General features: G+C 40.2%; 1 protein-coding gene across 1 annotated transcript; it reads right to left on the bottom strand.

Moving 5' to 3' along the window:
* Positions 1–11,518: 11,518 nt before the first annotated feature.
* On the bottom strand, positions 11,519–15,851 carry LOC128642331 (ras-related protein Rap-2c-like). Its single transcript, XM_053695064.1, has one exon. It carries the CDS (start codon positions 15,287–15,289, stop codon positions 14,651–14,653), a length of 639 nt encoding a protein of 212 aa, XP_053551039.1. The 5' UTR covers positions 15,290–15,851; the 3' UTR covers positions 11,519–14,650.
* Between the last annotated feature and the right edge of the window lie 6,920 nt (positions 15,852–22,771).

Genomic DNA, 22,771 nt, shown 5'->3' with positions numbered 1-22,771 from the left:
TGCTTGTCCTCTCACCTCTTTATCTTTACACACAGCTCCTGCTTGTCCTCTCACCTCTTTATCTTTACACACAGCTCCTGCTTGTCCTCTCACCCCTTCATCTTTACACACAGTTCCTGCTTGTCCTCTTACCCCTTCATCTTTACACACAGCCCCTGCTTGTCCTCTCACCCCTTCATCTTTACACACAGCCCCTGCTTGTCCTCTCACCTCTTTATCTTTACACACAGCTCCTGCTTGTCCTCTCACCCTTCATCTTTACACACAGGTCCTGCTTGTCCTCTCACCTCTTTATGTTTACACACAGCTCCTGCTTGTCCTCTCACCTCTTTATCTTTACACACAGCTCCTGCTTGTCCTCTCACCCTTCATCTTTACACACAGCTCCTGCTTGTCCTCTCACCCCTTCATCTTTACACACAGCTCCTGCTTGTCCTCTCACCTCTTTATCTTTACACACAGCTCCTGCTTGTCCTCTCACCCCTTCATCTTTACACACAGCTCCTGCTTGTCCTCTCACCCCTTCATCTTTACACACAGCTCCTGCTTGTCCTCTCACCCCTTCATATTTACACAAAACTCCTGATTATCCTCTCACCCCTTCATCTTTACACACAGCTCCTGATTGTCCTCTCACCCTTCATCTTTACACACAGATCCTGCTTGTCCTCTCACCTCTTTATCTTTACACACAGCTCCTGCTTGTCCTCTCACCCTTCATCTTTACACACAGCTCCTGCTTGTCCTCTCACCTCTTTATCTTTACACACAGCTCCTGCTTGTCCTCTCACCTCTTTATCTTTACACACAGCTCCTGCTTGTCCTCTCACCCCTTCATCTTTACACACAGTTCCTGCTTGTCCTCTTACCCCTTCATCTTTACACACAGCTCCTGCTTGTCCTCTCACCCCTTCATCTTTACACACAGCCCCTGCTTGTCCTCTCACCTCTTTATCTTTACACACAGCTCCTGCTTGTCCTCTCACCCTTCATCTTTACACACAGGTCCTGCTTGTCCTCTCACCTCTTTATCTTTACACACAGCTCCTGCTTGTCCTCTCACCTCTTTATCTTTACACACAGCTCCTGCTTATCCTCTCACCCATTCATCTTTACACACAGCCCCTGCTTGTCCTCTCACCTCTTTATCTTTACACACAGCTCCTGCTTGTCCTCTCACCTCTTTATCTTTACACACAGCTCCTGCTTGTCCTCTCACCCCTTCATCTTTACACACAGCTCCTGCATGTCCTCTCACCTCTTTATCTTTACACACAGCTCCTGCTTGTCCTCTTACCCCTTCATCTTTACACACAGCTCCTGCTTGTCCTCTCACCTCTTTATCTTTACACACAGCTCCTGCTTGTCCTCTCACCCCTTCATCTTTACACACAGCTCCTGCTTGTCCTCTCACCCCTTCATCTTTACACACAGTTCCTGCTTGTCCTCTTACCCCTTCATCTTTACACACAGCTCCTGCTTGTCCTCTCACCCTTCATCTTTACACACAGCCCCTGCTTGTCCTCTCACCTCTTTATCTTTACACACAGCCCCTGCTTGTCCTCTCACCTCTTTATCTTTACACACAGCTCCTGCTTGTCCTCTCACCTCTTTATCTTTACACACAGCTCCTGCTTGTCCTCTCACCCTTCATCTTTACACACAGCCCCTGCTTGTCCTCTCACCTCTTTATCTTTACACACAGCTCCTGCTTGTCCTCTCACCTCTTTATCTTTACACACAGCTCCTGCTTGTCCTCTCACCCCTTCATCTTTACCCACAGCTCCTGCTTGTCCTCTCCCCCATCATCTTTATACACAGCTCCTGCTTGTCCTCTCACCCCTTCATCTTTACACACAGCACCTGCTTGTCCTCTTAATTCTTTATGTTTACACACAGCTCCTGCTTGTCCTCTCACCTCTTTATCTTTACGCACAGCTCCTGCTTGTCCTCTCACCCCTTCATCTTTACACACAGCTCCTGCTTGTCCTCTCACCCATTCATCTTTACCCACAGCTTCTGCTTGTCCTCTCACCCCTTCATCTTTACACACAGCTCCTGCTTGTCCTCTCACCCCTTCATCTTTACACACGGCTCCTGCTTGTTCTCTCACCTCTTTATCTTTACACACAGATCCTACTTCTCCTCTCACCTCTTTATCTTTACACACGGCTCCTGCTTGTTCTCTCACCCCTTCATCTTTACACAAAACTCCTGATTATCCTCTCACCCCTTCATCTTTACACACAGCTCCTGCTTGTCCTCTCACCCCTTCATCTTTACACACAGCTCCTGCTTGTCCTCTCACCCCTTCATCTTTATACACAGCTCCTGCTTGTCCTCTCACCTCTTTATCTTTACGCACAGCTCCTGCTTGTCCTCTCACCTCTTTATCTTTACGCACAGCTCCTGCTTGACCTCTCACCTCTTTATCTTTACACACAGCTCCTGCTTGTCCTCTTACCCCTTCATCTTTACACACAGCTCCTGCTTGTCCTCTCACCCCTTCATCTTTACACACAGCTCCTGCTTGTCCTCTCACCCCTTCATCTTTACACACAGCTCCTGCTTGTCCTCTCACCCCTTCATCTTTACACACAGCTCCTGCTTGTCCTCTCACCTCTTTATCTTTACACACAGCTCCTGCTTGTCCTCTTACCTCTTTATCTTTACACACAGCTCCTGATTGTCCTCTCACCTCTTTATCTTTACACACAGCACCTGCTTGTCCTCTCACCTCTTTATCTTTACACACAGCTCCTGCTTGTCCTCTCACCTCTTTATCTTTACACACAGGTCCTGCTTGTCCTCTCACATCGTTATCTTTACACACAGCTCCTGCTTGTCCTCTCACCCCTTCATCTTTACACACAGCTCCTGCTTGTCCTCTCACATCGTTATCTTTACACACAGGTCCTGCTTGTCCTCTCACCTCTTTATCTTTACACACAGCTCCTGCTTATCCTTTCACCCCTATATCTTTACACACAGGTCCTGCTTGTCCTCTCACCCCTTCATCTTTACACACAGCTCCTGCTTGTCCTCTCACCTCTTTATCTTTACACACAGTTCCTGCTTGTCCTCTCACCTCTTTATCTTTACACACAGTTCCTGCTTGTCCTCTCACCTCTTTATCTTTACACACAGCTCCTGCTTGTCCTCTCACCTCTTTATCTTTACACACAGATCCTGCTTGTCCTCTCACGCCTTCATCTATACCCACAGCTCCTGCTTGTCCTCTCACCCCTTCATCTTTACACACAGTTCCTGCTTGTCCTCTCACCCCTTCATCTTTACACACAGCTCCTGCTTGTCCTCTCACCCCTTCATCTTTACACACAGCACCTGCTTGTCCTCTCACCCTTCATCTTTACACACAGCCCCTGCTTGTCCTCTCACCTCTTTATCTTTACACACAGGTCCTGCTTGTCCTCTCACCCCTTCATCTTTACACACAGATCCTGCTTGTCCTCTCACCTCTTTATCTTTACACACAGCTCCTGCTTGTCCTCTCACCTCTTTATCTTTACACACAGTTCCTGCTTGTCCTCTCACCTCTTTATCTTTACACACAGTTCCAGCTTGTCCTCTCACCTCTTTATCTTTACACACAGTTCCTGCTTGTCCTCTCACCTCTTTATCTTTACACACAGTTCCTGCTTGTCCTCTCACCCCTTCATCTTTACACACAGCTCCTGCTTGTCCTCTCACCCCTTTATCTTTACACACAGCTCCTGCTTGTCCTCTCACCCCTTCATCTTTACACACAGCTCCTGCTTGTCCTCTCACCCCTTCATCTTTACACACAGCTCCTGCTTGTCCTCTCACCCCTTCATCTTTATACAAAGCTCCTGCTTGTCCTCTCACCCCTTCATCTTTATACAAAGCTCCTGCTTGTCCTCTCACCCCTTCATCTTTATACAAAGCTCCTGCTTGTCCTCTCACCCCTTCATCTTTACACACAGCTCCTGCTTGTCCTCTCACCCCTTCATCTTTATACAAAGCTCCTGCTTGTCCTCTCACCCATTCATCTTTACACACAGCCCCTGCTTGTCCTCTCACCCCTTCATCTATACCCACAGCTCCTGCTTGTCCTCTCACCCCTTCATCTTTACACACAGCTCCTGCTTGTCCTCTCACCCCTTCATCTTTACACACAGCTCCTGCTTGTCCTCTCACCTCTTTATCTTTACACACAGCTCCTGCTTGTCCTCTCACCCCTTTATCTTTACACACAGCTCCTGCTTGTCCTCTCACCCCTTCATCTTTACACACAGCTCCTGCTTGTCCTCTCACCCCCTCATCTTTACACACAGCTCCTGCTTGTCCTCTCACCCTTCATCTTTACACACAGCTCCTGCTTGTCCTCTCACCTCTTCATCTTTACACACAGCACCTGCTTGTCCTCTCACCCCTTTATCTTTACACACAGCTCCTGCTTATCTTCTCACCACTTTATCTTTACACACAGCTCCTGCTTGTCCTCTCACCTCTTTATCTTTACACACAGCTCCTGCTTGTCCTCTCACCCCTTCATCTTTACACACAGCACCTGCTTGTCCTCTCACCCCTTCATCTTTACACACAGCTCCTGCTTGTCCTCTCACCCCTATATCTTTACACACAGCTCCTGCTTGTCCTCTTACCTCTTTATCTTTACACACAGCTCCTGCTTGTCCTCTCACCCCTTCATCTTTACACACAGAACCTGCTTGTCCTCTCACCCCTTCATCTTTACACACAACTCCTGCTTGTCCTCTCACCCCTTCATCTTTACACACAGCTCCTGCTTGTCCTCTCACCTCTTTATCTTTACACACAGCTCCTGCTTGTCCTCTTACCCCTTCATCTTTACACACAACTCCTGCTTGTCCTCTCACCCCTTCATCTTTACACACAGCTCCTGCTTGTCCTCTCACCTCTTTATCTTTACCCACAGCTTCTGCTTGTCCTCTCACCCCTTCATCTTTACACACAGCTCCTGCTTGTCCTCTCACCCCTTCATATTTACACACAGAACCTGCTTGTCCTCTCACCTCTTTATCTTTACACACAGCCCCTGCTTGTCCTCTCACCCCTTCATCTTTACACACAGCTCCTGCTTGTCCTCTCACCCCTTTACCTTTACCCACAGTCCTGCTTGTCCTCTCACCCCTTTACCTTTACCCACAGCTCCTGCTTGTCCTCTCACCCCTTCATCTTTATACAAAGCTCCTGCTTGTCCTCTCACCCCTTCATCTTTACCCACAGCTCCTGCTTGTCCTCTCACCCCTTTACCTTTACACACAGCTCCTGCTTGTCCTCTCACCCCTTCATCTTTTCACACAGCTCCTGCTTGTCCTCTCACCCCTTTACCTTTACACACAGCCCCTGCTTGTCCTCTCACCCCTTTACCTTTACACACAGTTCCTGCTTGTCCTCTCACCTCTTTATCTTTACACACAGCTCCTGCTTGTCCTCTCACCCTTCATCTTTACACACAGCTCCTGCTTGTCCTCTCACCCCTTCATCTTTACACACAGCTCCTGCTTGTCCTCTCACCCCTTCATCTTTACACACAACTCCTGCTTGTCCTCTCACCTCTTCATCTTTACACACAGGTCCTGCTTGTCCTCTCACCCCTTCATCTTTACACACAACCCCTGCTTGTCCTCTCACCCCTTCATCTTTACACACAACTCCTGCTTGTCCTCTCACCCCTTCATCTTTACACACAACTCCTGCTTGTCCTCTCACCCCTTCATCTTTACACACAGCTCCTGCTTGTCCTCTCACCCCTTCATCTTTACACACAACCCCTGCTTGTCCTCTCACCCCTTTATCTTTACACACAGCTCCTGCTTGTCCTCTCACCCCTTTATCTTTACACACAGGTCCTGCTTGTCCTCTCACCTCTTTATCTTTACACACAGCCCCTGCTTGTCCTCTCACCTCTTTATCTTTACACACAGCCCCTGCTTGTCCTCTCACCTCTTTATCTTTACACACAGCCCCTGCTTGTCCTCTCACCTCTTTATCTTTACACACAGCCCCTGCTTGTCCTCTCACCTCTTTATCTTTACACACAGCTCCTGCTTGTCCTCTCACCCCTTTATCTTTACACACAGGTCCTGCTTGTCCTCTCACCTCTTTATCTTTACACACAGCCCCTGCTTGTCCTCTCACCTCTTTATCTTTACACACAGCCCCTGCTTGTCCTCTCACCTCTTTATCTTTACACACAGCCCCTGCTTGTCCTCTCACCTCTTTATCTTTACACACAGCCCCTGCTTGTCCTCTCACCTCTTTATCTTTACACACAGCCCCTGCTTGTCCTCTCACCCCTTTTCCTTTACACACAGGTCCTGCTTGTCCTCTCACCCATTAATAGTGAGGTTGCATGACTCATCCATGTGTCCCTGGCCTCTGATTATGAGAAAAATATGAGCTAAACTCATTATGGTTGAGGGTTTAGGGGGAAGCAGATGTATGTGTGCCTATGGCAGCATAACAACTAAATACTCCCCTCATACAGGCTGTATCTGTGCCTAGGGCAGGTCTATACCAGTGCTGCCCTGTGTATTACATTCACATTCTACCTTCCTTATTCAAGTTTCTTAGTAAATTAGCACAACGCTATCTTAGGCATATCAGTCCAGTTTTAAATATATTTATATTGCTAACGGTTCAGCAATTGTATATTATCCATCTTAAGTTATCATCTGCGTATCACGTGTGCTCCAGACACAGGTCATGAGTATGTCACAGCTAGGACAGATGGTTCTTTAACTGGGTGGGGCTTGTGGTTATTTTGGTCGCATTTATCGCAGCCAAGGTAATACAATAAGGGATCATATGCAAGCAGAGCTCTTGTTTACGTTTGATACTGTAGCACATTATTTTTTCCTTTGGGCCCATGTATTCAAATACACTCCTGTGATGTCCAAAAATGAGAAAATGAAGAACGCCTCCTAAGTACACATTGATAGCCACCATGGTATTATCCGTTTCACATACCAGAAGCCAAGCATTGTGTTTTCCAGATGATGCCTAGCCTGATAATGTGTACTGGCCTGAGCTGCAGTGATTTAAAGGGAAACCATACTTTTTTTGGATAGAAGTTATTTAAACGGAAATTAAACCCAGATTTTTTTGTAGTTGTTTCAGATTTAAATGTACTTCTTTTATCAAATGTACTTCGTTCTCTTGGTATTCTTTGTTGAAGGAGCAGCAATGCTCTACTGAGAAGTAGCTAAACACAAGCTAGTTTCAAGTAGTGAATTGCTGATCCTCAGCGTATGCTTTTCAACAAAGGATACCAAGAATACAAAGCAAATTAAATCATAGAAATACATTGGAAAGTTGTTTACATTTACATGGTTTAACATTATCATTACAGTGTATTTTGTATTTTACTGCCCCTTTAAAGGGACATAAAAGTAAAAAATAAAATGCTCTAATGTGTTAGAGTGATTAGTTATTGTACTATTGCTAGCTCCCAGTAGTGCATTTCTGCTGCGGAGCCTACATACAGGGGCAGAGTTACCACTGGTACAGCAGTGCAGTGGCACTAGGGCCCAAATGCCGGGGTGGGGGGGATAGCAGCCAGTCTATACATAAGAAGGCGCCTATGTGGTCATTATCTGTGTATAGATACTTACACCGTTATACTGCACAGCATACTCATCAGTGTATAGATACTCACATCATTATACTGCCCAGCATACTCATCAGTGTATAGATACTTACACCATAATACTGTGCAGCATACTCATCAGTGTATAGATACTTACACCATAATACTGTGCAACATACTCATCAGTGTATAGATACTCACATCATTATACGGTGCAGCATACTCATCAGTGTATAGATACTCACATCATTATACTGCCCAGCATACTCATCAGTGTATAGATACTCACATCATTATACTGCACAATGTACTCATCAGTGTATAGATACTCACATCATTATACGGTACAGCACACTCATCAGTGTATAGATACTTACACCATTATACTGCACAGAATACTCATCAGTGTATAGATACTTACACCATTATACTGCACAGCATACTCATCAGTGTATAGATACTTACACCATTATACTGTGCAGCATACTCATCAGTGTATAGATACTCACATCATTATACTGCCCAGCATACTCATCAGTGTATAGATACCTACACCATTATACTGCCCAGCATACTCATCAGTGTATAGATACTTACACCATTATACTGTGCAGCATACTCATCAGTGTATAGATACTCACATCATTATACTGCCCAGCATACTCATCAGTGTATAGGTACTCACATCATTATACTGCCCAGCATACTCATCAGTGTATAGATACTCACATCATTATACTGCCCAGCATACTCATCAGTGTATAGGTACTCACATCATTATACTGCCCAGCATACTCATCAGTGTATAGATACTCACATCATTATACTGCCCAGCATACTCATCAGTGTATAGATACTCACACCATTATACTGCCCAGCATACTCATCAGTGTATAGATACTTACACCATTATACTGCACAGCATACTCCTCAGTGTATAGATACTTACACCATTATACTGTGCAGCATACTCATCAGTGTATAGATACTCACATCATTATACTGCCCAGCATACTCATCAGTGTATAGATACCTACACCATTATACTGCCCAGCATACTCATCAGTGTATAGATACTTACACCATTATACTGCACAGCATACTCATCAGTGTATAGACACTCACATCATTATACTGCACAGCATACTCATCAGTGTATAGATACTTACACCATTATACTGCACAGCATACTCATCAGTGTATAGATACTTACACCATTATACTGCACAGCATACTCATCAGTGTATAGATACTTACACCATTATACTGTGCAGCCTACTCATCAGTGTATAGATACTTACACCATTATACTGCACAGCATACTCATCAGTGTATAGATACTTACACCATTATACTGTGCAGCATACTCATCAGTGTATAGATACTCACATCATTATACTGCGCAGTCTACTCATCAGTGTATAGATACTCACATCATTATACTGCACAGCATACTCATCAGTGTATAGATACTTACATCATTATACAGAGCAGCATACTCATCAGTGTATAGATACTCACATCATTATACAGAGCAGCATACTCATTAGTGTATATATACTCACATCATTATACTGTGCCGCCTACTCATCAGTGTATAGATACTCAAATCATTATACTGTGCAGCCTACTCATCAGTGTATAGATACTCACAGCATTATACTGTGCAGCCTACTCATCAGTGTATAGATACTCACATCATTATACTGTGCAGCCTACTCATCAGTGTATAGACACTTACACCATTATACTGTGCAGCATACTCATCAGTGTATAGATACTCACATCATTATACTGCACAGCATACTCATCAGTGTATAGATACTTACACCATTATACTGCACAGCATACTCATCAGTGTATAGATACTTACACCATTATACTGCACAGCATACTCATCAGTGTATAGATACTTACACCATTATACTGTGCAGCATACTCATCAGTGTATAGATACTTACACCATTATACTGCACAGCATACTCATCAGTGTATAGATACTTACAACATTATACTGTGCAGCCTACTCATAAGTGTATAGATACTTACACCATTATACTGTGCAGCATACTCATCAGTGTATAGATACTCACATCATTATACTGCGCAGTCTACTCATCAGTGTATAGATACTCACATCATTATACTGCACAGCATACTCATCAGTGTATAGATACTTACATCATTATACAGAGCAGCATACTCATCAGTGTATAGATACTCACATCATTATACAGAGCAGCATACTCATTAGTGTATAGATACTCACAGCATTATACTGTGCAGCCTACTCATCAGTGTATAGATACTCACATCATTATACTGTGCAGCCTACTCATCAGTGTATAGATACTCACATCATTATACTGTGCAGCCTACTCATCAGTGTATAGATACTCACATCATTATACTGTGCAGCCTACTCATCAGTGTATAGATACTCACAGCATTATACTGTGCAGCCTACTCATCAGTGTATAGATACTCACATCATTATACTGTGCCGCCTACTCATCAGTGTATAGATACTCACATCATTATACTGTGCCGCCTACTCATCAGTGTATAGATACGTACATCATTATACAGTGCAGCATACTCATCAGTGTATAGATACTCACATCATTATACTGTGCAGCCTACTCATCAGCGTATAGATACTCACACCATTATACTGCACAGCATACTCATCAGTGTATAGATACTCACAGCATTATACTGTGCAGCCTACTCATCAGTGTATAGATACTCACATCATTATACTGTGCCACCTACTCATCAGTGTATAGATACTCACATCATTATACTGTGCAGCATACTCATCAGTGTATAGATACTCACATCATTATACTGTGCCGCCTACTCATCAGTGTATAGATACGTACATCATTATACAGTGCAGCATACTCATCAGTGTATAGATACTCACATCATTATACTGTGCCGCTTACTCATCAGTGTATAGATACGTACATCATTATACAGTGCAGCATACTCATCAGTGTATAGATACTCACAGCATTATACTGTGCAGCCTACTCATCAGTGTATAGATACTCACATCATTATACTGTGCAGCCTACTCATCAGTGTATAGATACTCACATCATTATACTGTGCAGCCTACTCATCAGTGTATAGATACTCACATCATTATACTGTGCAGCCTACTCATCAGTGTATAGATACTCACAGCATTATACTGTGCAGCATACTCATCAGTGTATAGATACTCACATCATTATACTGTGCCGCCTACTCATCAGTGTATAGATACTCACATCATTATACTGTGCAGCATACTCATCAGTGTATAGATACTCACATCATTATACTGTGCCGCCTACTCATCAGTGTATAGATACGTACATCATTATACAGTGCAGCCTACTCATCAGTGTATAGATACTCACATCATAGTGCACAGCATACTCATCAGTGTATAGATACTCACAGCATTATACAGTGCAGCCTACTCATCAGTGTATAGATACTCACATCATTATAGTGCACAGCATTCTCATCAGTGTATAGATACTCACATCATTAAACTGTGCAGCTTTTTTTTTTTTTTTAGTGCAAGGGAAATATGTTGATGTTTGTGACCAGAGGTGTTAGTTTTGAGAAAAATAACAACACCATATTTTAGCCTTTTATAATCATTAACATGTTATCCTTTGTAGTTCAGTAGTGGTATTTCCCTCTAATGTAAAGCAGTGAAGGAATTGCTTTATCTTGTGAGGTTACACAGCATTTTCTATGCCAGTTGACACCTTTTCTATGGTCATAACGTAGGGCATTTAAAAACTCAGTATAAATGTATTTACATGAAATATATAGGTTTTACACGGTTACTGTATCCAATGAAACAGGCAAATCAAACACAACTAATAGACAGTAAAGTCTTTTCATGATCCTTTATTTTTTTTCATTTCTCATTTTAATCAAAATAAAAAAAGAGAGACATAAATGTCAAAATATTTTGTAAAATAATTATCAGGGAAACAAGTTATTGAATTGGTTTGTAGACAATTGAATTCATTAATCCACAAGATGCTAATAAGAGTCTCAGCTCCTTGTACAGAAGCTCTTGATGGTAGCCTAAAGAGTTAAGAATTGTTTTATAAGCTTGTTTAATGATTTACTGATCTCCATTGTTTAATGGATTTAATGCGTTCAAAAACAAATATGTTGTACTGGCCAAAAAAAGGGGAACTGACCTACTGATTTATGTTTGTTTGATTCGTTTGCTAGCATAAAAAAATGTCTGTCCTTATATCGGACGGTCTATCTGTCTATCTATCTATCTACCTGTCTATCTATCTATCTATCTATCTATCTATCTATATCTGTCTGCCTGTCTGTATTTTTCTTTCAATCTATTGCTCCATATTTATCTTTCTATCTGTCTATTTAACATATACAGTATATCTGTTTATCATTTTTATATATATATATATATATATATATATATATATATATATATATATATCATCTATCTATCTCTGTCTATCGCTATCTCTCTCTTTTTCTGTTTATCTATCTATTTATTACTCAATCTATATATGTCTATCTATTTATCTATATGCCTGGCTGTCTGTCTGTACCTTTCTTTCCCTCTATCTATCTATCTATCTATCTATCTATCTATATATCTATTTGTCTGTATATCTAGCTACCCATTCGGATCATGTCTGTCTGTGTGTCTATCTATCTGTCTCTCATCTATCCATTCTCCAGCATGACCAACGTTCTGTTTATCTATCTACACACCCATGCATTCACCTGCTTATATATTATCTGTCTGTCTATCTATTCACCCACAGTCCCAACTATCATCTATCCATTCACACCATCTGTACATCTATCTACCTGAGTGTCTAGGTACCTGTGTCTTTCTCTCTAATTAAACTGAATATTATGACACACTAGTAGAAAATATAACTCTTTAACATATCCAGGTTTTGCACTCTGTCATCAGGAAACAGGTCAGAACTAAAATTAACTTACCCTGTACAATAGAATCTTGAAATAGTTGGTTTTTGGAAATAATAAAAATAAAAACTTGTTTTTAAGATTAAATTGACTTTTACTGCAAAGTATATCAAACAATACAACATATATCAATTAACAAAAGATAAAAAAAACAATACAAACATATCTTGAAATCTCTATGCTTTCTAAGACAATACTCATATATTTTTTAAGGCTGACTCATAGGGCAGTGCCAATTTCCTTGGATTTAGCTGACACTTCCTAGTTTGTCTCTCTATAGAGAGTTTGGTCTATAGAAAACTCCAGGAGGAGGCTGGAGCTTAGTAAAAGTAAATATTTTCCTTCTCAGCTTCAGTAGATATTACTTCCCATAGAGGGTATAGCTAGTAATACTACACTAGCACTACCATGTGTCACAGCTCTAGATATAGCACAAACTGTTACTGTTGGTTGTTGCATGGGGGGGGGGGTTGCTGGGAATAACTAACTGCAAAGAAAATTTCTAGCTGGCATCAGGAGTGGTCTTTGTAGAAGAAGCACGGTGTAAGAATGAAAAGCTATAGGGTCAATCAAAATTCCTGTAGAAAAATGTAAATTGTAAGGGAATTTTTGTATATAAATGAATTCCTAAGGTTTTCTAAAGGATTTTTATGGACCCTTATGTATGATAACGACTGCTAGCCTTATTCTGGTTTTTAATCTGTGCACAGACGGTGCCACACCTAGGTTACCATGTTACTTAAAGGGACAGTCTAGTCAAAATTAAACTTTCATGATTCAGATAGGGCATGCAATATTATACAACTTTCTAAATTACTTTTATCACATTTGCTTTGTCTTCTTGGTATTCTTTGTTGAAAGCTAAACCTAGGTAGGCTCATATTCTATTTTCTAAGACCTTGAAGGCTGCTAGTTGATGTGTGTCATATAGATAACGTTGTGCTCAATTCTGTGCAGTTTCCTAGGAGTCAACACTGATTGGCTTATATGCTAGTCTGTCAAAATAACTGAAATAAGGGGGCAGTCTGCATAGGCTTAGATACAAGGTAATCACAGAGGTAAAAAAAAGCGTATTAATATAAATGTGTTGGTTATGCAAAACTGGGGAATGGGTAATACAGGGATTATCTATCTTTTTAAACAATATAAATTCTGGAGTAGACTGTCCCTTTAAAGTGATTCTCAGCTTCACTACTCAGAGATTACTTGGGTAGGTCTATATCAGTGACTGCGCTATTGAACAGCCCAAGCAGGGACCACCTTTGTAAGTGCACCTAAAGTCTATCAGCCTTCCCAAACAACCCCTGACTTCGGTGTAACACAGTCAATTATGTTTATACACAATATGGTTTATCAGATTTGGGTATATACATAAAAAAGATTCTTATCTGAGGACAAGTTTATGTATTTGCTTTTACAGGTAAAAGTTATTGTCTCTGATTCCTCTGAATGATGTCACTTTCATTGTGTCACCATTGGAACAGGTGGCTGCCAGTGTCTGGGTAAATGCCAGTTCTGTCTCTTTCACTGATGAAGCAACTCTAAGACAATATTTAGTTCAGTTGATACATGAACATCGTTTGATCTTTTGTCCTAGAGGTACCAGGGAGTCAGACTCTATGGACACTGTGGTTACGCACCATGTTAGTTCCTATAGGGGGCAGCCCTGCACCTGGGCACACCGCATCTGGGTCAGTTATTTGCAGTCTTAGACAATAAGCTAAGCAACTTGGATGAGTAGTTCCTCGAGTCTTGTCAATAATACAATTAAGATTTCAGGTCAGTCCTAATGGTTCCAGCCATCAAGGACACTTACAGTTGTAGCTGCCTTTGTGCACCTTTGGGACACTATGACCTTCGTCATCCTTCGGTCTCCATATAGGACTTATAGGACAACATAAAAGTACTATGAAGCTGTAAGCACCTCTAGGACACCATAAAGTACAATGCAGCTGTAAGCACCACTAGGGCACCATAAAGTACAATGCAGCTGTAAGCACCTCTAGGGCACCATAAAGTACAATGCAGCTGTAAGCACCTCTAGGACACCATACAATTGTGCTGCCTCCTCCTCCTATGCTGCCTTTTCTCTGGCTCCGCGCTGGCTCTGCGCCTCTCTAGCGCGGGACTTAGCAAACAAGGAAGGTTTACCCGGCGGAGGAGGTCTTGGAACACGTCTCGCACTCTGTGGTCCAGCTTGGCCGAGGTCTCCAGATATCCGCATTCCCACTGCAGCTCAGCAACTGCCGCTGCTTCTACTGAGAGAAGCTGCCCAGGTCCAGTGTCTACCCCTGGGAACAGGTCAGTCTGGTTCCCCACCACTACCATAGGTGCATCCAGGTCGCCCCTGACCAACAAGATCTCTTCCCTCAGCCGCTCCAGTTCCTGGAATGTGTCCTGGTCATTTAGTGAGAAGACCAGGAGAAAGGCGTCTGCCTGGCGGATCCTCAACTTGAGCATGGCTGGGAAGGAGTAACTCCCGCTGGTGTCCAGGATCTCCAGGCGAATGGGAAGAGCCCCGGGGACAGGCGCCAGGCAGTGCAGCTCCTCTACTGTGCGCCTGTGGCGGGGCTCAAAGCTGTCGTGCAAGAAGCGCTGGATCAGGGCAGTTTTCCCCACCCCAGCTGCCCCCAGGACTAGGAGCTTGAGACTGTCTGCGGGGGGCACAGACAGGGACATGGCTTTAGGGCGGTCCGGGAGTTGTGCCAGTTTGATGCAAGTGGTGAACAAGCTGTAGATGGGGTGTGAAGGCTTTTTGGGGGGTTCTGAGACTGTTGGTGCTATGCACTGAATGTTGACTGGTGGCTCAGATCTTGGCAATAGATGGTGCTGTGCAAAGCTTGTGCCTAGTAGGTTCCACAGACTGTATAGGCTTTAGCTTGGGTCCTATTTGGTGAACAGGCTGCAGCAGGTGTCCTTAGACTTTTGAAACTTTGCACACGGTGTATTGGCTGCTGATGTCCGTATATGGGGTCATTGACTGCTCTTGAGCCCTTATGATATTGATGGGGCACACAGCAGGTAGTAGAGAGCGCTGTCCAAGGTGCTGAATCTGGGACCCTGCTCAATAGTACAGGTGGTCCGCGCTTCTGTCCTTGGTGCTGATCCTCTGCAGTGTCCAGCTTGGTCTTGCGGCTGGGAGGGTCACTGTGGTGGTCACACAGACACAGATGTATAATATAAAGACTATGGAGAAATAGAGGATGGAGACAGACAGACAGACAGCAGTGATGTGCTCAGTTTCTCCTCCTCTCTACACTCTGGTGTTCAGTTACAACAGACAGCAGCATTTATAGCCTCAGACTGTGAACTTCAAGCCAATCAGTTGTTAGGAGCAGCCCAGCTCATGCTGATTTGTACAGGTCTTGTGCCAAGGGGATTATAATATTTACTCTCAGGTTACACGTGTATGTGTGTACAGTGCAGTCACCCTCATGGGTTGTGCCCACTTCCTTTTTGTGATTACCTCTCAGTGGTGCCAATATTATACTATTCAAACAGGAGGAAAATCATTTGGTTTCCGTGGGAAGATTTACTGAAAGAGATTTTTTACTTGTGAAGGGGTAACTATTAATTCACGTGTGTTTCAAAAATGAGTTTTTCACTTGAAGCTACTTTGTCTTTGGTAAGACTGATGCCTTGTATAAAGCAAAAAAGAAAAAAAAAAACTAAAAGTAACATTTAAAAAAAAAAGATAATGTGCTGCAAGAATATCCCCAGTTGTAATGCACAGTTTTCACATATATTGCACTTAACTGATATATATAACAACTAAACGAGAATTGGATATCAACTATAATATATTTAGTTTAAAAGGGAACTTAAAGGGACACTGAACCCAAATGTTTTCTTTTGTGATTCAGATAGAGCATGCAATTTTAAACAACTTTCTAATTTACTCCTGTTATCAATACTCCTATTATCAATTTTTCTTTGTTCTCTTGCTTTCTTTATTTGAAAAAGAAGGCATCTAAGCTATTTTTTGGTCCAGTACCATGGAAAGCACTTGTTTATTGGTAGGTGAATTTACCCACCAATCAGCAAGAACAACATAGTGTGTTCACCAAAAATGGGCCAGCATCTAAACTTACATTCTTGCATTTCAAATAAAGATACAAAGAGAATGAAAATAATTGGATAATAGGAGTAAATTAGAAAGTTGCTTAAAATTGCACGCTCTATCTGAATCATGATAGAAAAAAATTGGGTTCAGTGTCCCTTTAAATTGTTTTTCCCTTAATGTGTTTCCAATTACTTTTTTTACTAGCTGCAGAGTATAAAATGTATGAGATTTGCTTTTTAAAGGGACAGTCTACCATAGAATTGTTATTGGTTTAAAAGATAGATAATCCCTTTATTACCCATTCCCCAGTTTTGCATAACCAACACAGTTATATTAATATACTTTTCCTCTGTGATTACCTTGTATCTAGGAACCTTCTTCCAGCCCCCTGATCACATGACTGTGACTGTTTATTATCTATTGTCTTAAATTTATCATTGTTTTGTGCTAAATCTTAAATAACCCCCTGTGCCTGAACACAGTGTTATCTATATGGCCCACGTGTACTTTCTGTCTCTTTGTGTTGAAAAGAGATTTAAAAAGCATGTGATAAGAGGCAGCCCTCAAAGGCTTAGAAATTAGCATATGAGCCGACCTATGTTTAGTTTAAACTAAGAATACCAAGAGAAAAAAGCAAATTTGATGATAAAAATAAATTAGAATGTTGATTTAATTTATACTAGACTGTCCCTTTAAGGCTTATTTGTGTATATAAATGAGCTGTTTTTGTGTTTTGAAGCCACAAACTAATAAAATGGGTTGAGCTTTTAGGTATAATCAGATCTTATTACTTTATCACATTGTGTACATATACATGTGTCTTTATCTTATATCTGTAGGTATAATCAGATCTCATTACTTTATCACATTGTGTACATATACATGTGTCTTTATCTTATATCTGTAGGTATAATCAGATCTCATTACTTTATCACATTGTGTACATATACATGTGTCTTTATCTTATATCTGTAGGTATAATCAGATCTCAGTACTTTATATCATTGTGTACATATACATGTGTCTTTATCTTATATCTGTAGGTATAATCAGATCTCAGTACTTTATCTCATTGTGTACATATACATGTATCTGTATCTTATATCTGTAGGTATAATCAGATCTCATTACATTATCACATTGTGTACATATACCTGCTTCTTTATCTTATATCTGTAGGTATAATCAGATCTCATTACATTATCACATTGTGTACATATACCTGCTTCTTTATCTTATAGCTGTAGGTATAATCAGATCTCAATACTTTATCACATTGTGTACATATACATGTCTTTATCTTATATCTGTAGGTATAATCAGATCTCATTACTTTATCACATTGTGTACATATACATGTATCTGTATCTTATATCTGTAGGTATAATCAGATCTCATTACATTATCACATTGTGTACATATACCTGCTTCTTTATCTTATATCTGTAGGTATAATCAGATCTCATTACATTATCACATTGTGTACATATACCTGCTTCTTTATCTTATAGCTGTAGGTATAATCAGATCTCAATACTTTATCACATTGTGTACATATACATGTGTCTTTATCTTATATCTGTAGGTATAATAAGATCTCATTACTTTATCACATTGTGTACATATACATGTCTTTATCTTATATCTGTAGGTATAATCAGATCTCATTACATTATCACGTTGTGTACATATACATGTGTCTTTATCTTATATCTGTAGGTATAATAAGATCTCATTACTTTATCACATTGTGTACATATACATGTCTTTATCTTATATCTGTAGGTATAATCAGATCTCATTACATTATCACATTGTGTACATATACCTGCTTCTTTATCTTATATCTGTAGGTATAATCAGATCTCATTACATTATCACATTGTGCACATATACCTGCTTCTTTATCTTATAGCTGTAGGTATAATCAGATCTCATTACTTTATCACATTGTGTACATATACATGTGTCTTTATCTTATATCTGTAGGTATAATCAGATCTCATTACTTTATCACATTGTGTACATATACATGTGTCTTTATCTTATATCTGTAGGTATAATAAGATCTCATTACTTTATCACATTGTGTACATATACATGTCTTTATCTTATATCTGTAGGTATAATCAGATCTCATTACATTATCACATTGTGTACATATACCTGCTTCTTTATCTTATATCTGTAGGTATAATCAGATCTCATTACATTATCACATTGTGTACATATACCTGCTTCTTTATCTTATAGCTGTAGGTATAATCAGATCTCATTACTTTATCACATTGTGTACATATACATGTGTCTTTATCTTATATCTGTAGGTATAATCAGATCTCATTACTTTATCACACTGTGTACATATACATGTGTATGTATCTTATATATGTATCAGATCTCATTACTTTATCACACTGTGTACATATACATGGGTCTTTATCTTATATCTGTAGGTATAATCAGATCTCATCACTTTATCACACTGTGTACATATACATGTGTCTTTATCTTATATCTGTAGGTATAATCAGATCTCATTACTTTTTCACATTGTGTACATATACATGTGTCTTTATCTTATATCTGTAGGTATAATCAGATCTCATTATTTTATCACATTGTGTATACATACATGCTTCTTTAATCTTATATTAAAGCATATAAACCTACCTAGGTTTAGCCTTAAACAAAGATTACCAAGAGAACAAGGGAAATTTGATGATAAAAGTAAATTGAAAGTTGTTTAAAATCGCATGCTCTATCTGAATCACGAAAGTTTAATTTTGAATAGACTGTCCCTTTGAATGCTAGAAAACAGTTAAGTCTTGCTGGAAACAGACAGTGAACTAAATAAAAGTATCTTCTAAATTTTCAGGATATCAAAAAATGTTAAGGTCAGGATGACAGACAGCTGTCGCCTTTTTGAAATGTCAAATCCTTCTGTATAAAATGTAAAAACACTGCATTATAGTGTTGAGCTGACTATAGGATGAACCAATATCCTAAAAAAGCTTTGGTAAAACATGAGCAGTTGGGTTATCTAATAATTATTTACCGAAGGTAGCAAAACCTGTAAGTGATCTGTTACCACTAGAGGGCGATAAATACACAAAGCAAAAAAAAAACAGGATTAAAAAGATACCTAAAAATAAAATAATGGTAATTTTTCACACAAAGGGGCATGTAAATGCATTGAATTGAATAACACAGCATCTTTTTAAATAATTTAAACTACACATGTGAGAGGTGCTGAGCATCTTATTATAATATGTTTCTTTTGTAAAGCATTGTATACAAATGTCTCCATAAGTATATGTGGATAATTCTAATCAACTTAGTATTGTATTAAATTAAAGGGATAGAAAATACAAAATGAAACTAGCATGATTCAGATAGAGCATGTCATTTTAAGACACCTTTAAATAAACTTCTATTTTCAAATGTGCTTTGTTCTTTTTGTATCCCTTGTTGAAAGAGAATACGCACATATCCTACACTAGTGGTAGCTAGCTGCTGATTGGTGCCTGCACACATTTGTCTCACTAGATGAGTTCAGCTAGATGCCAGTTGCGCAATGCTGTTCCTCTAGCAAAGGATAACAAGACAATGAAGCAAGTTTGATAATATAAGTAAAATTGGTAAGCTGTTTAAAATTGTATGTTCTATCCAAATCATGAAAGAAAATTTTGGAGTTTCCTGTTCCTTTAAACTCCAACCTTCTGTATAATACATTTAAAAATGAGCAATGAAACATGCAAACTGTTTTGAAAAAAATAGACTTTAAAGGGATACAAAAAGGTCAAAACTTAAATGTTCATGGGTGTATTTCAGTTTGAAATAGAAGCATTTTTGCAAGATACTTCCATAGGCAAAACTGCTTCTAGTAAACATTATTACTGTGGAATAGGCACATATCCTGTGACATAGGTGAAGCAGTATTCTAGCTCAGAGAGCAGACTGTGCTGTGTATTGTGTTATATAAGACACTGCTTAGTTTCTGAAATGGTGTACAAACATTATTTAGTATATGAACTAGTTTTTAAGGTTTTCCCTACAGTTCTCTCTCTTTATGTATTTATCATTGGCCGGGCTCTCTTTTTCTGTTTAGCTGCCACAAAAAAATAGATATGTTCACTTGCTAAATAAACGCAGCAATTGATGGCTATATCAATAACTGACTAACAGATAGATGTACTGTATATATGATGTTGGATGGAAGGAAAAATTGATAATAAGCAAACGTGTGAATTGTAAATCAATTGCAATGTGTCTGGGTCTTGTTGTATGTGTGTGTAACAACCTGTATGTCAGCACTTGTATATAAAATGCTATACTATATATGTGGTATTTTATTTATTTATTACATCACTATGTGTGTGTAAATTACCCTATAACTGTACTTTAGTGTGCTTGTGCCATTGTTTATGTGTGTATATATATATATATATACAGGGAGTGCAGAATTATTAGGCAAATGAGTATTTTGACCACATCATCCTCTTTATGCATGTTGTCTTACTCCAAGCTGTATAGGCTCGAAAGCCTACTACCAATTAAGCATATTAGGTGATGTGCATCTCTGTAATGAGAAGGGGTGTGGTCTAATGACATCAACACCCTATATCAGGTGTGCATAATTATTAGGCAACTTCCTTTCCTTTGGCAAAATGGGTCAAAAGAAGGACTTGACAGGCTCAGAAAAGTAAAAAATAGTGAGATATCTTGCAGAGGGATGCAGCACTCTTAAAATTGCAAAGCTTCTGAAGCGTGATCATCGAACAATCAAGCGTTTCATTCAAAATAGTCAACAGGGTCGCAAGAAGCGTGTGGAAAAACCAAGGCGCAAAATAACTGCCCATGAACTGAGAAAAGTCAAGCGTGCAACTGCCAAGATGCCACTTGCCACCAGTTTGGCCATATTTCAGAGCTGCAACATCACTGGAGTGCCCAAAAGCACAAGGTGTGCAATACTCAGAGACATGGCCAAGGTAAGAAAGGCTGAAAGACGACCACCACTGAACAAGACACACAAGCTGAAACGTCAAGACTGGGCCAAGAAATATCTCAAGACTGATTTTTCTAAGGTTTTATGGACTGATGAAATGAGAGTGAGTCTTGATGGGCCAGATGGATGGGCTCGTGGCTGGATTGGTAAAGGGCAGAGAGCTCCAGTCCGACTCAGACGCCAGCAAGGTGAAGGTGGAGTACTGGTTTGGGCTGCTATCATCAAAGATGAGCTTGTGGGGCCTTTTCGGGTTGAGGATGGAGTCAAGCTCAACTCCCAGTCCTACTGCCAGTTTCTGGAAGACACCTTCTTCAAGCGGTGGTACAGGAAGAAGTCTGCATCCTTCAAGAAAAACATGATTTTCATGCAGGACAATGCTCCATCACTCGCGTCCAAGTACTCCACAGCGTGGCTGGCAAGAAAGGGTATAAAAGAAGAAAATCTAATGACATGGCCTCCTTGTTCACCTGATCTGAACCCCATTGAGAACCTGTGGTCCATCATCAAATGTGAGATTTACAAGGAGGGAAAACAGTACACCTCTCTGAACAATGTCTGGGAGGCTGTGGTTGCTGCTGCACGCAATGTTGATGGTGAACAGATCAAAACACTGACAGAATCCATGGATGGCAGGCTTTTGAGTGTCCTTGCAAAGAAAGGTGGCTATATTGGTCACTGATTTGTTTTTGTTTTGTTTTTGAATGTCAGAAATGTATATTTGTGAATGTTGAGATGTTATATTGGTTTCACTGGTAAAAATAAATAATTGAAATGGGTATATATTTGTTTTTTGTTAAGTTGCCTAATAATTATGCACAGTAATAGTCACCTGCACACACAGATATCCCCCTAAAATAGCTAAAACTAAAAACAAACTAAAAACTACTTCCAAAACTATTCAGCTTTGATATTAATGTGTTTTTTGGGTTCATTGAGAACATGGTTGTTGTTCAATAATAAAATTAATCCTCAAAAATACAACTTGCCTAATAATTCTGCACTCCCTGTATATATATATATATATATATATATATGTGTGTGTGTGTGTGTGATATATGTGTGTGTATACAGGTAGCCCTCAGTTTACGCA

Source organism: Bombina bombina, chromosome 11 (genome assembly GCF_027579735.1).
Source record: "Bombina bombina isolate aBomBom1 chromosome 11, aBomBom1.pri, whole genome shotgun sequence".
Taxonomy (NCBI): Eukaryota; Metazoa; Chordata; class Amphibia; order Anura; family Bombinatoridae; genus Bombina; species Bombina bombina.
The sequence above is the reverse complement of the archived record's forward strand: the minus strand, read 5'-3'. Positions and strand labels throughout refer to the sequence as shown.

Bases quoted from the DNA above. Each gene is read 5' to 3' on its own strand.
- LOC128642331 (XM_053695064.1), bottom strand. From the start codon at position 15,289: ATGTCCCTGTCTGTGCCCCCCGCAGACAGTCTCAAGCTCCTAGTCCTG.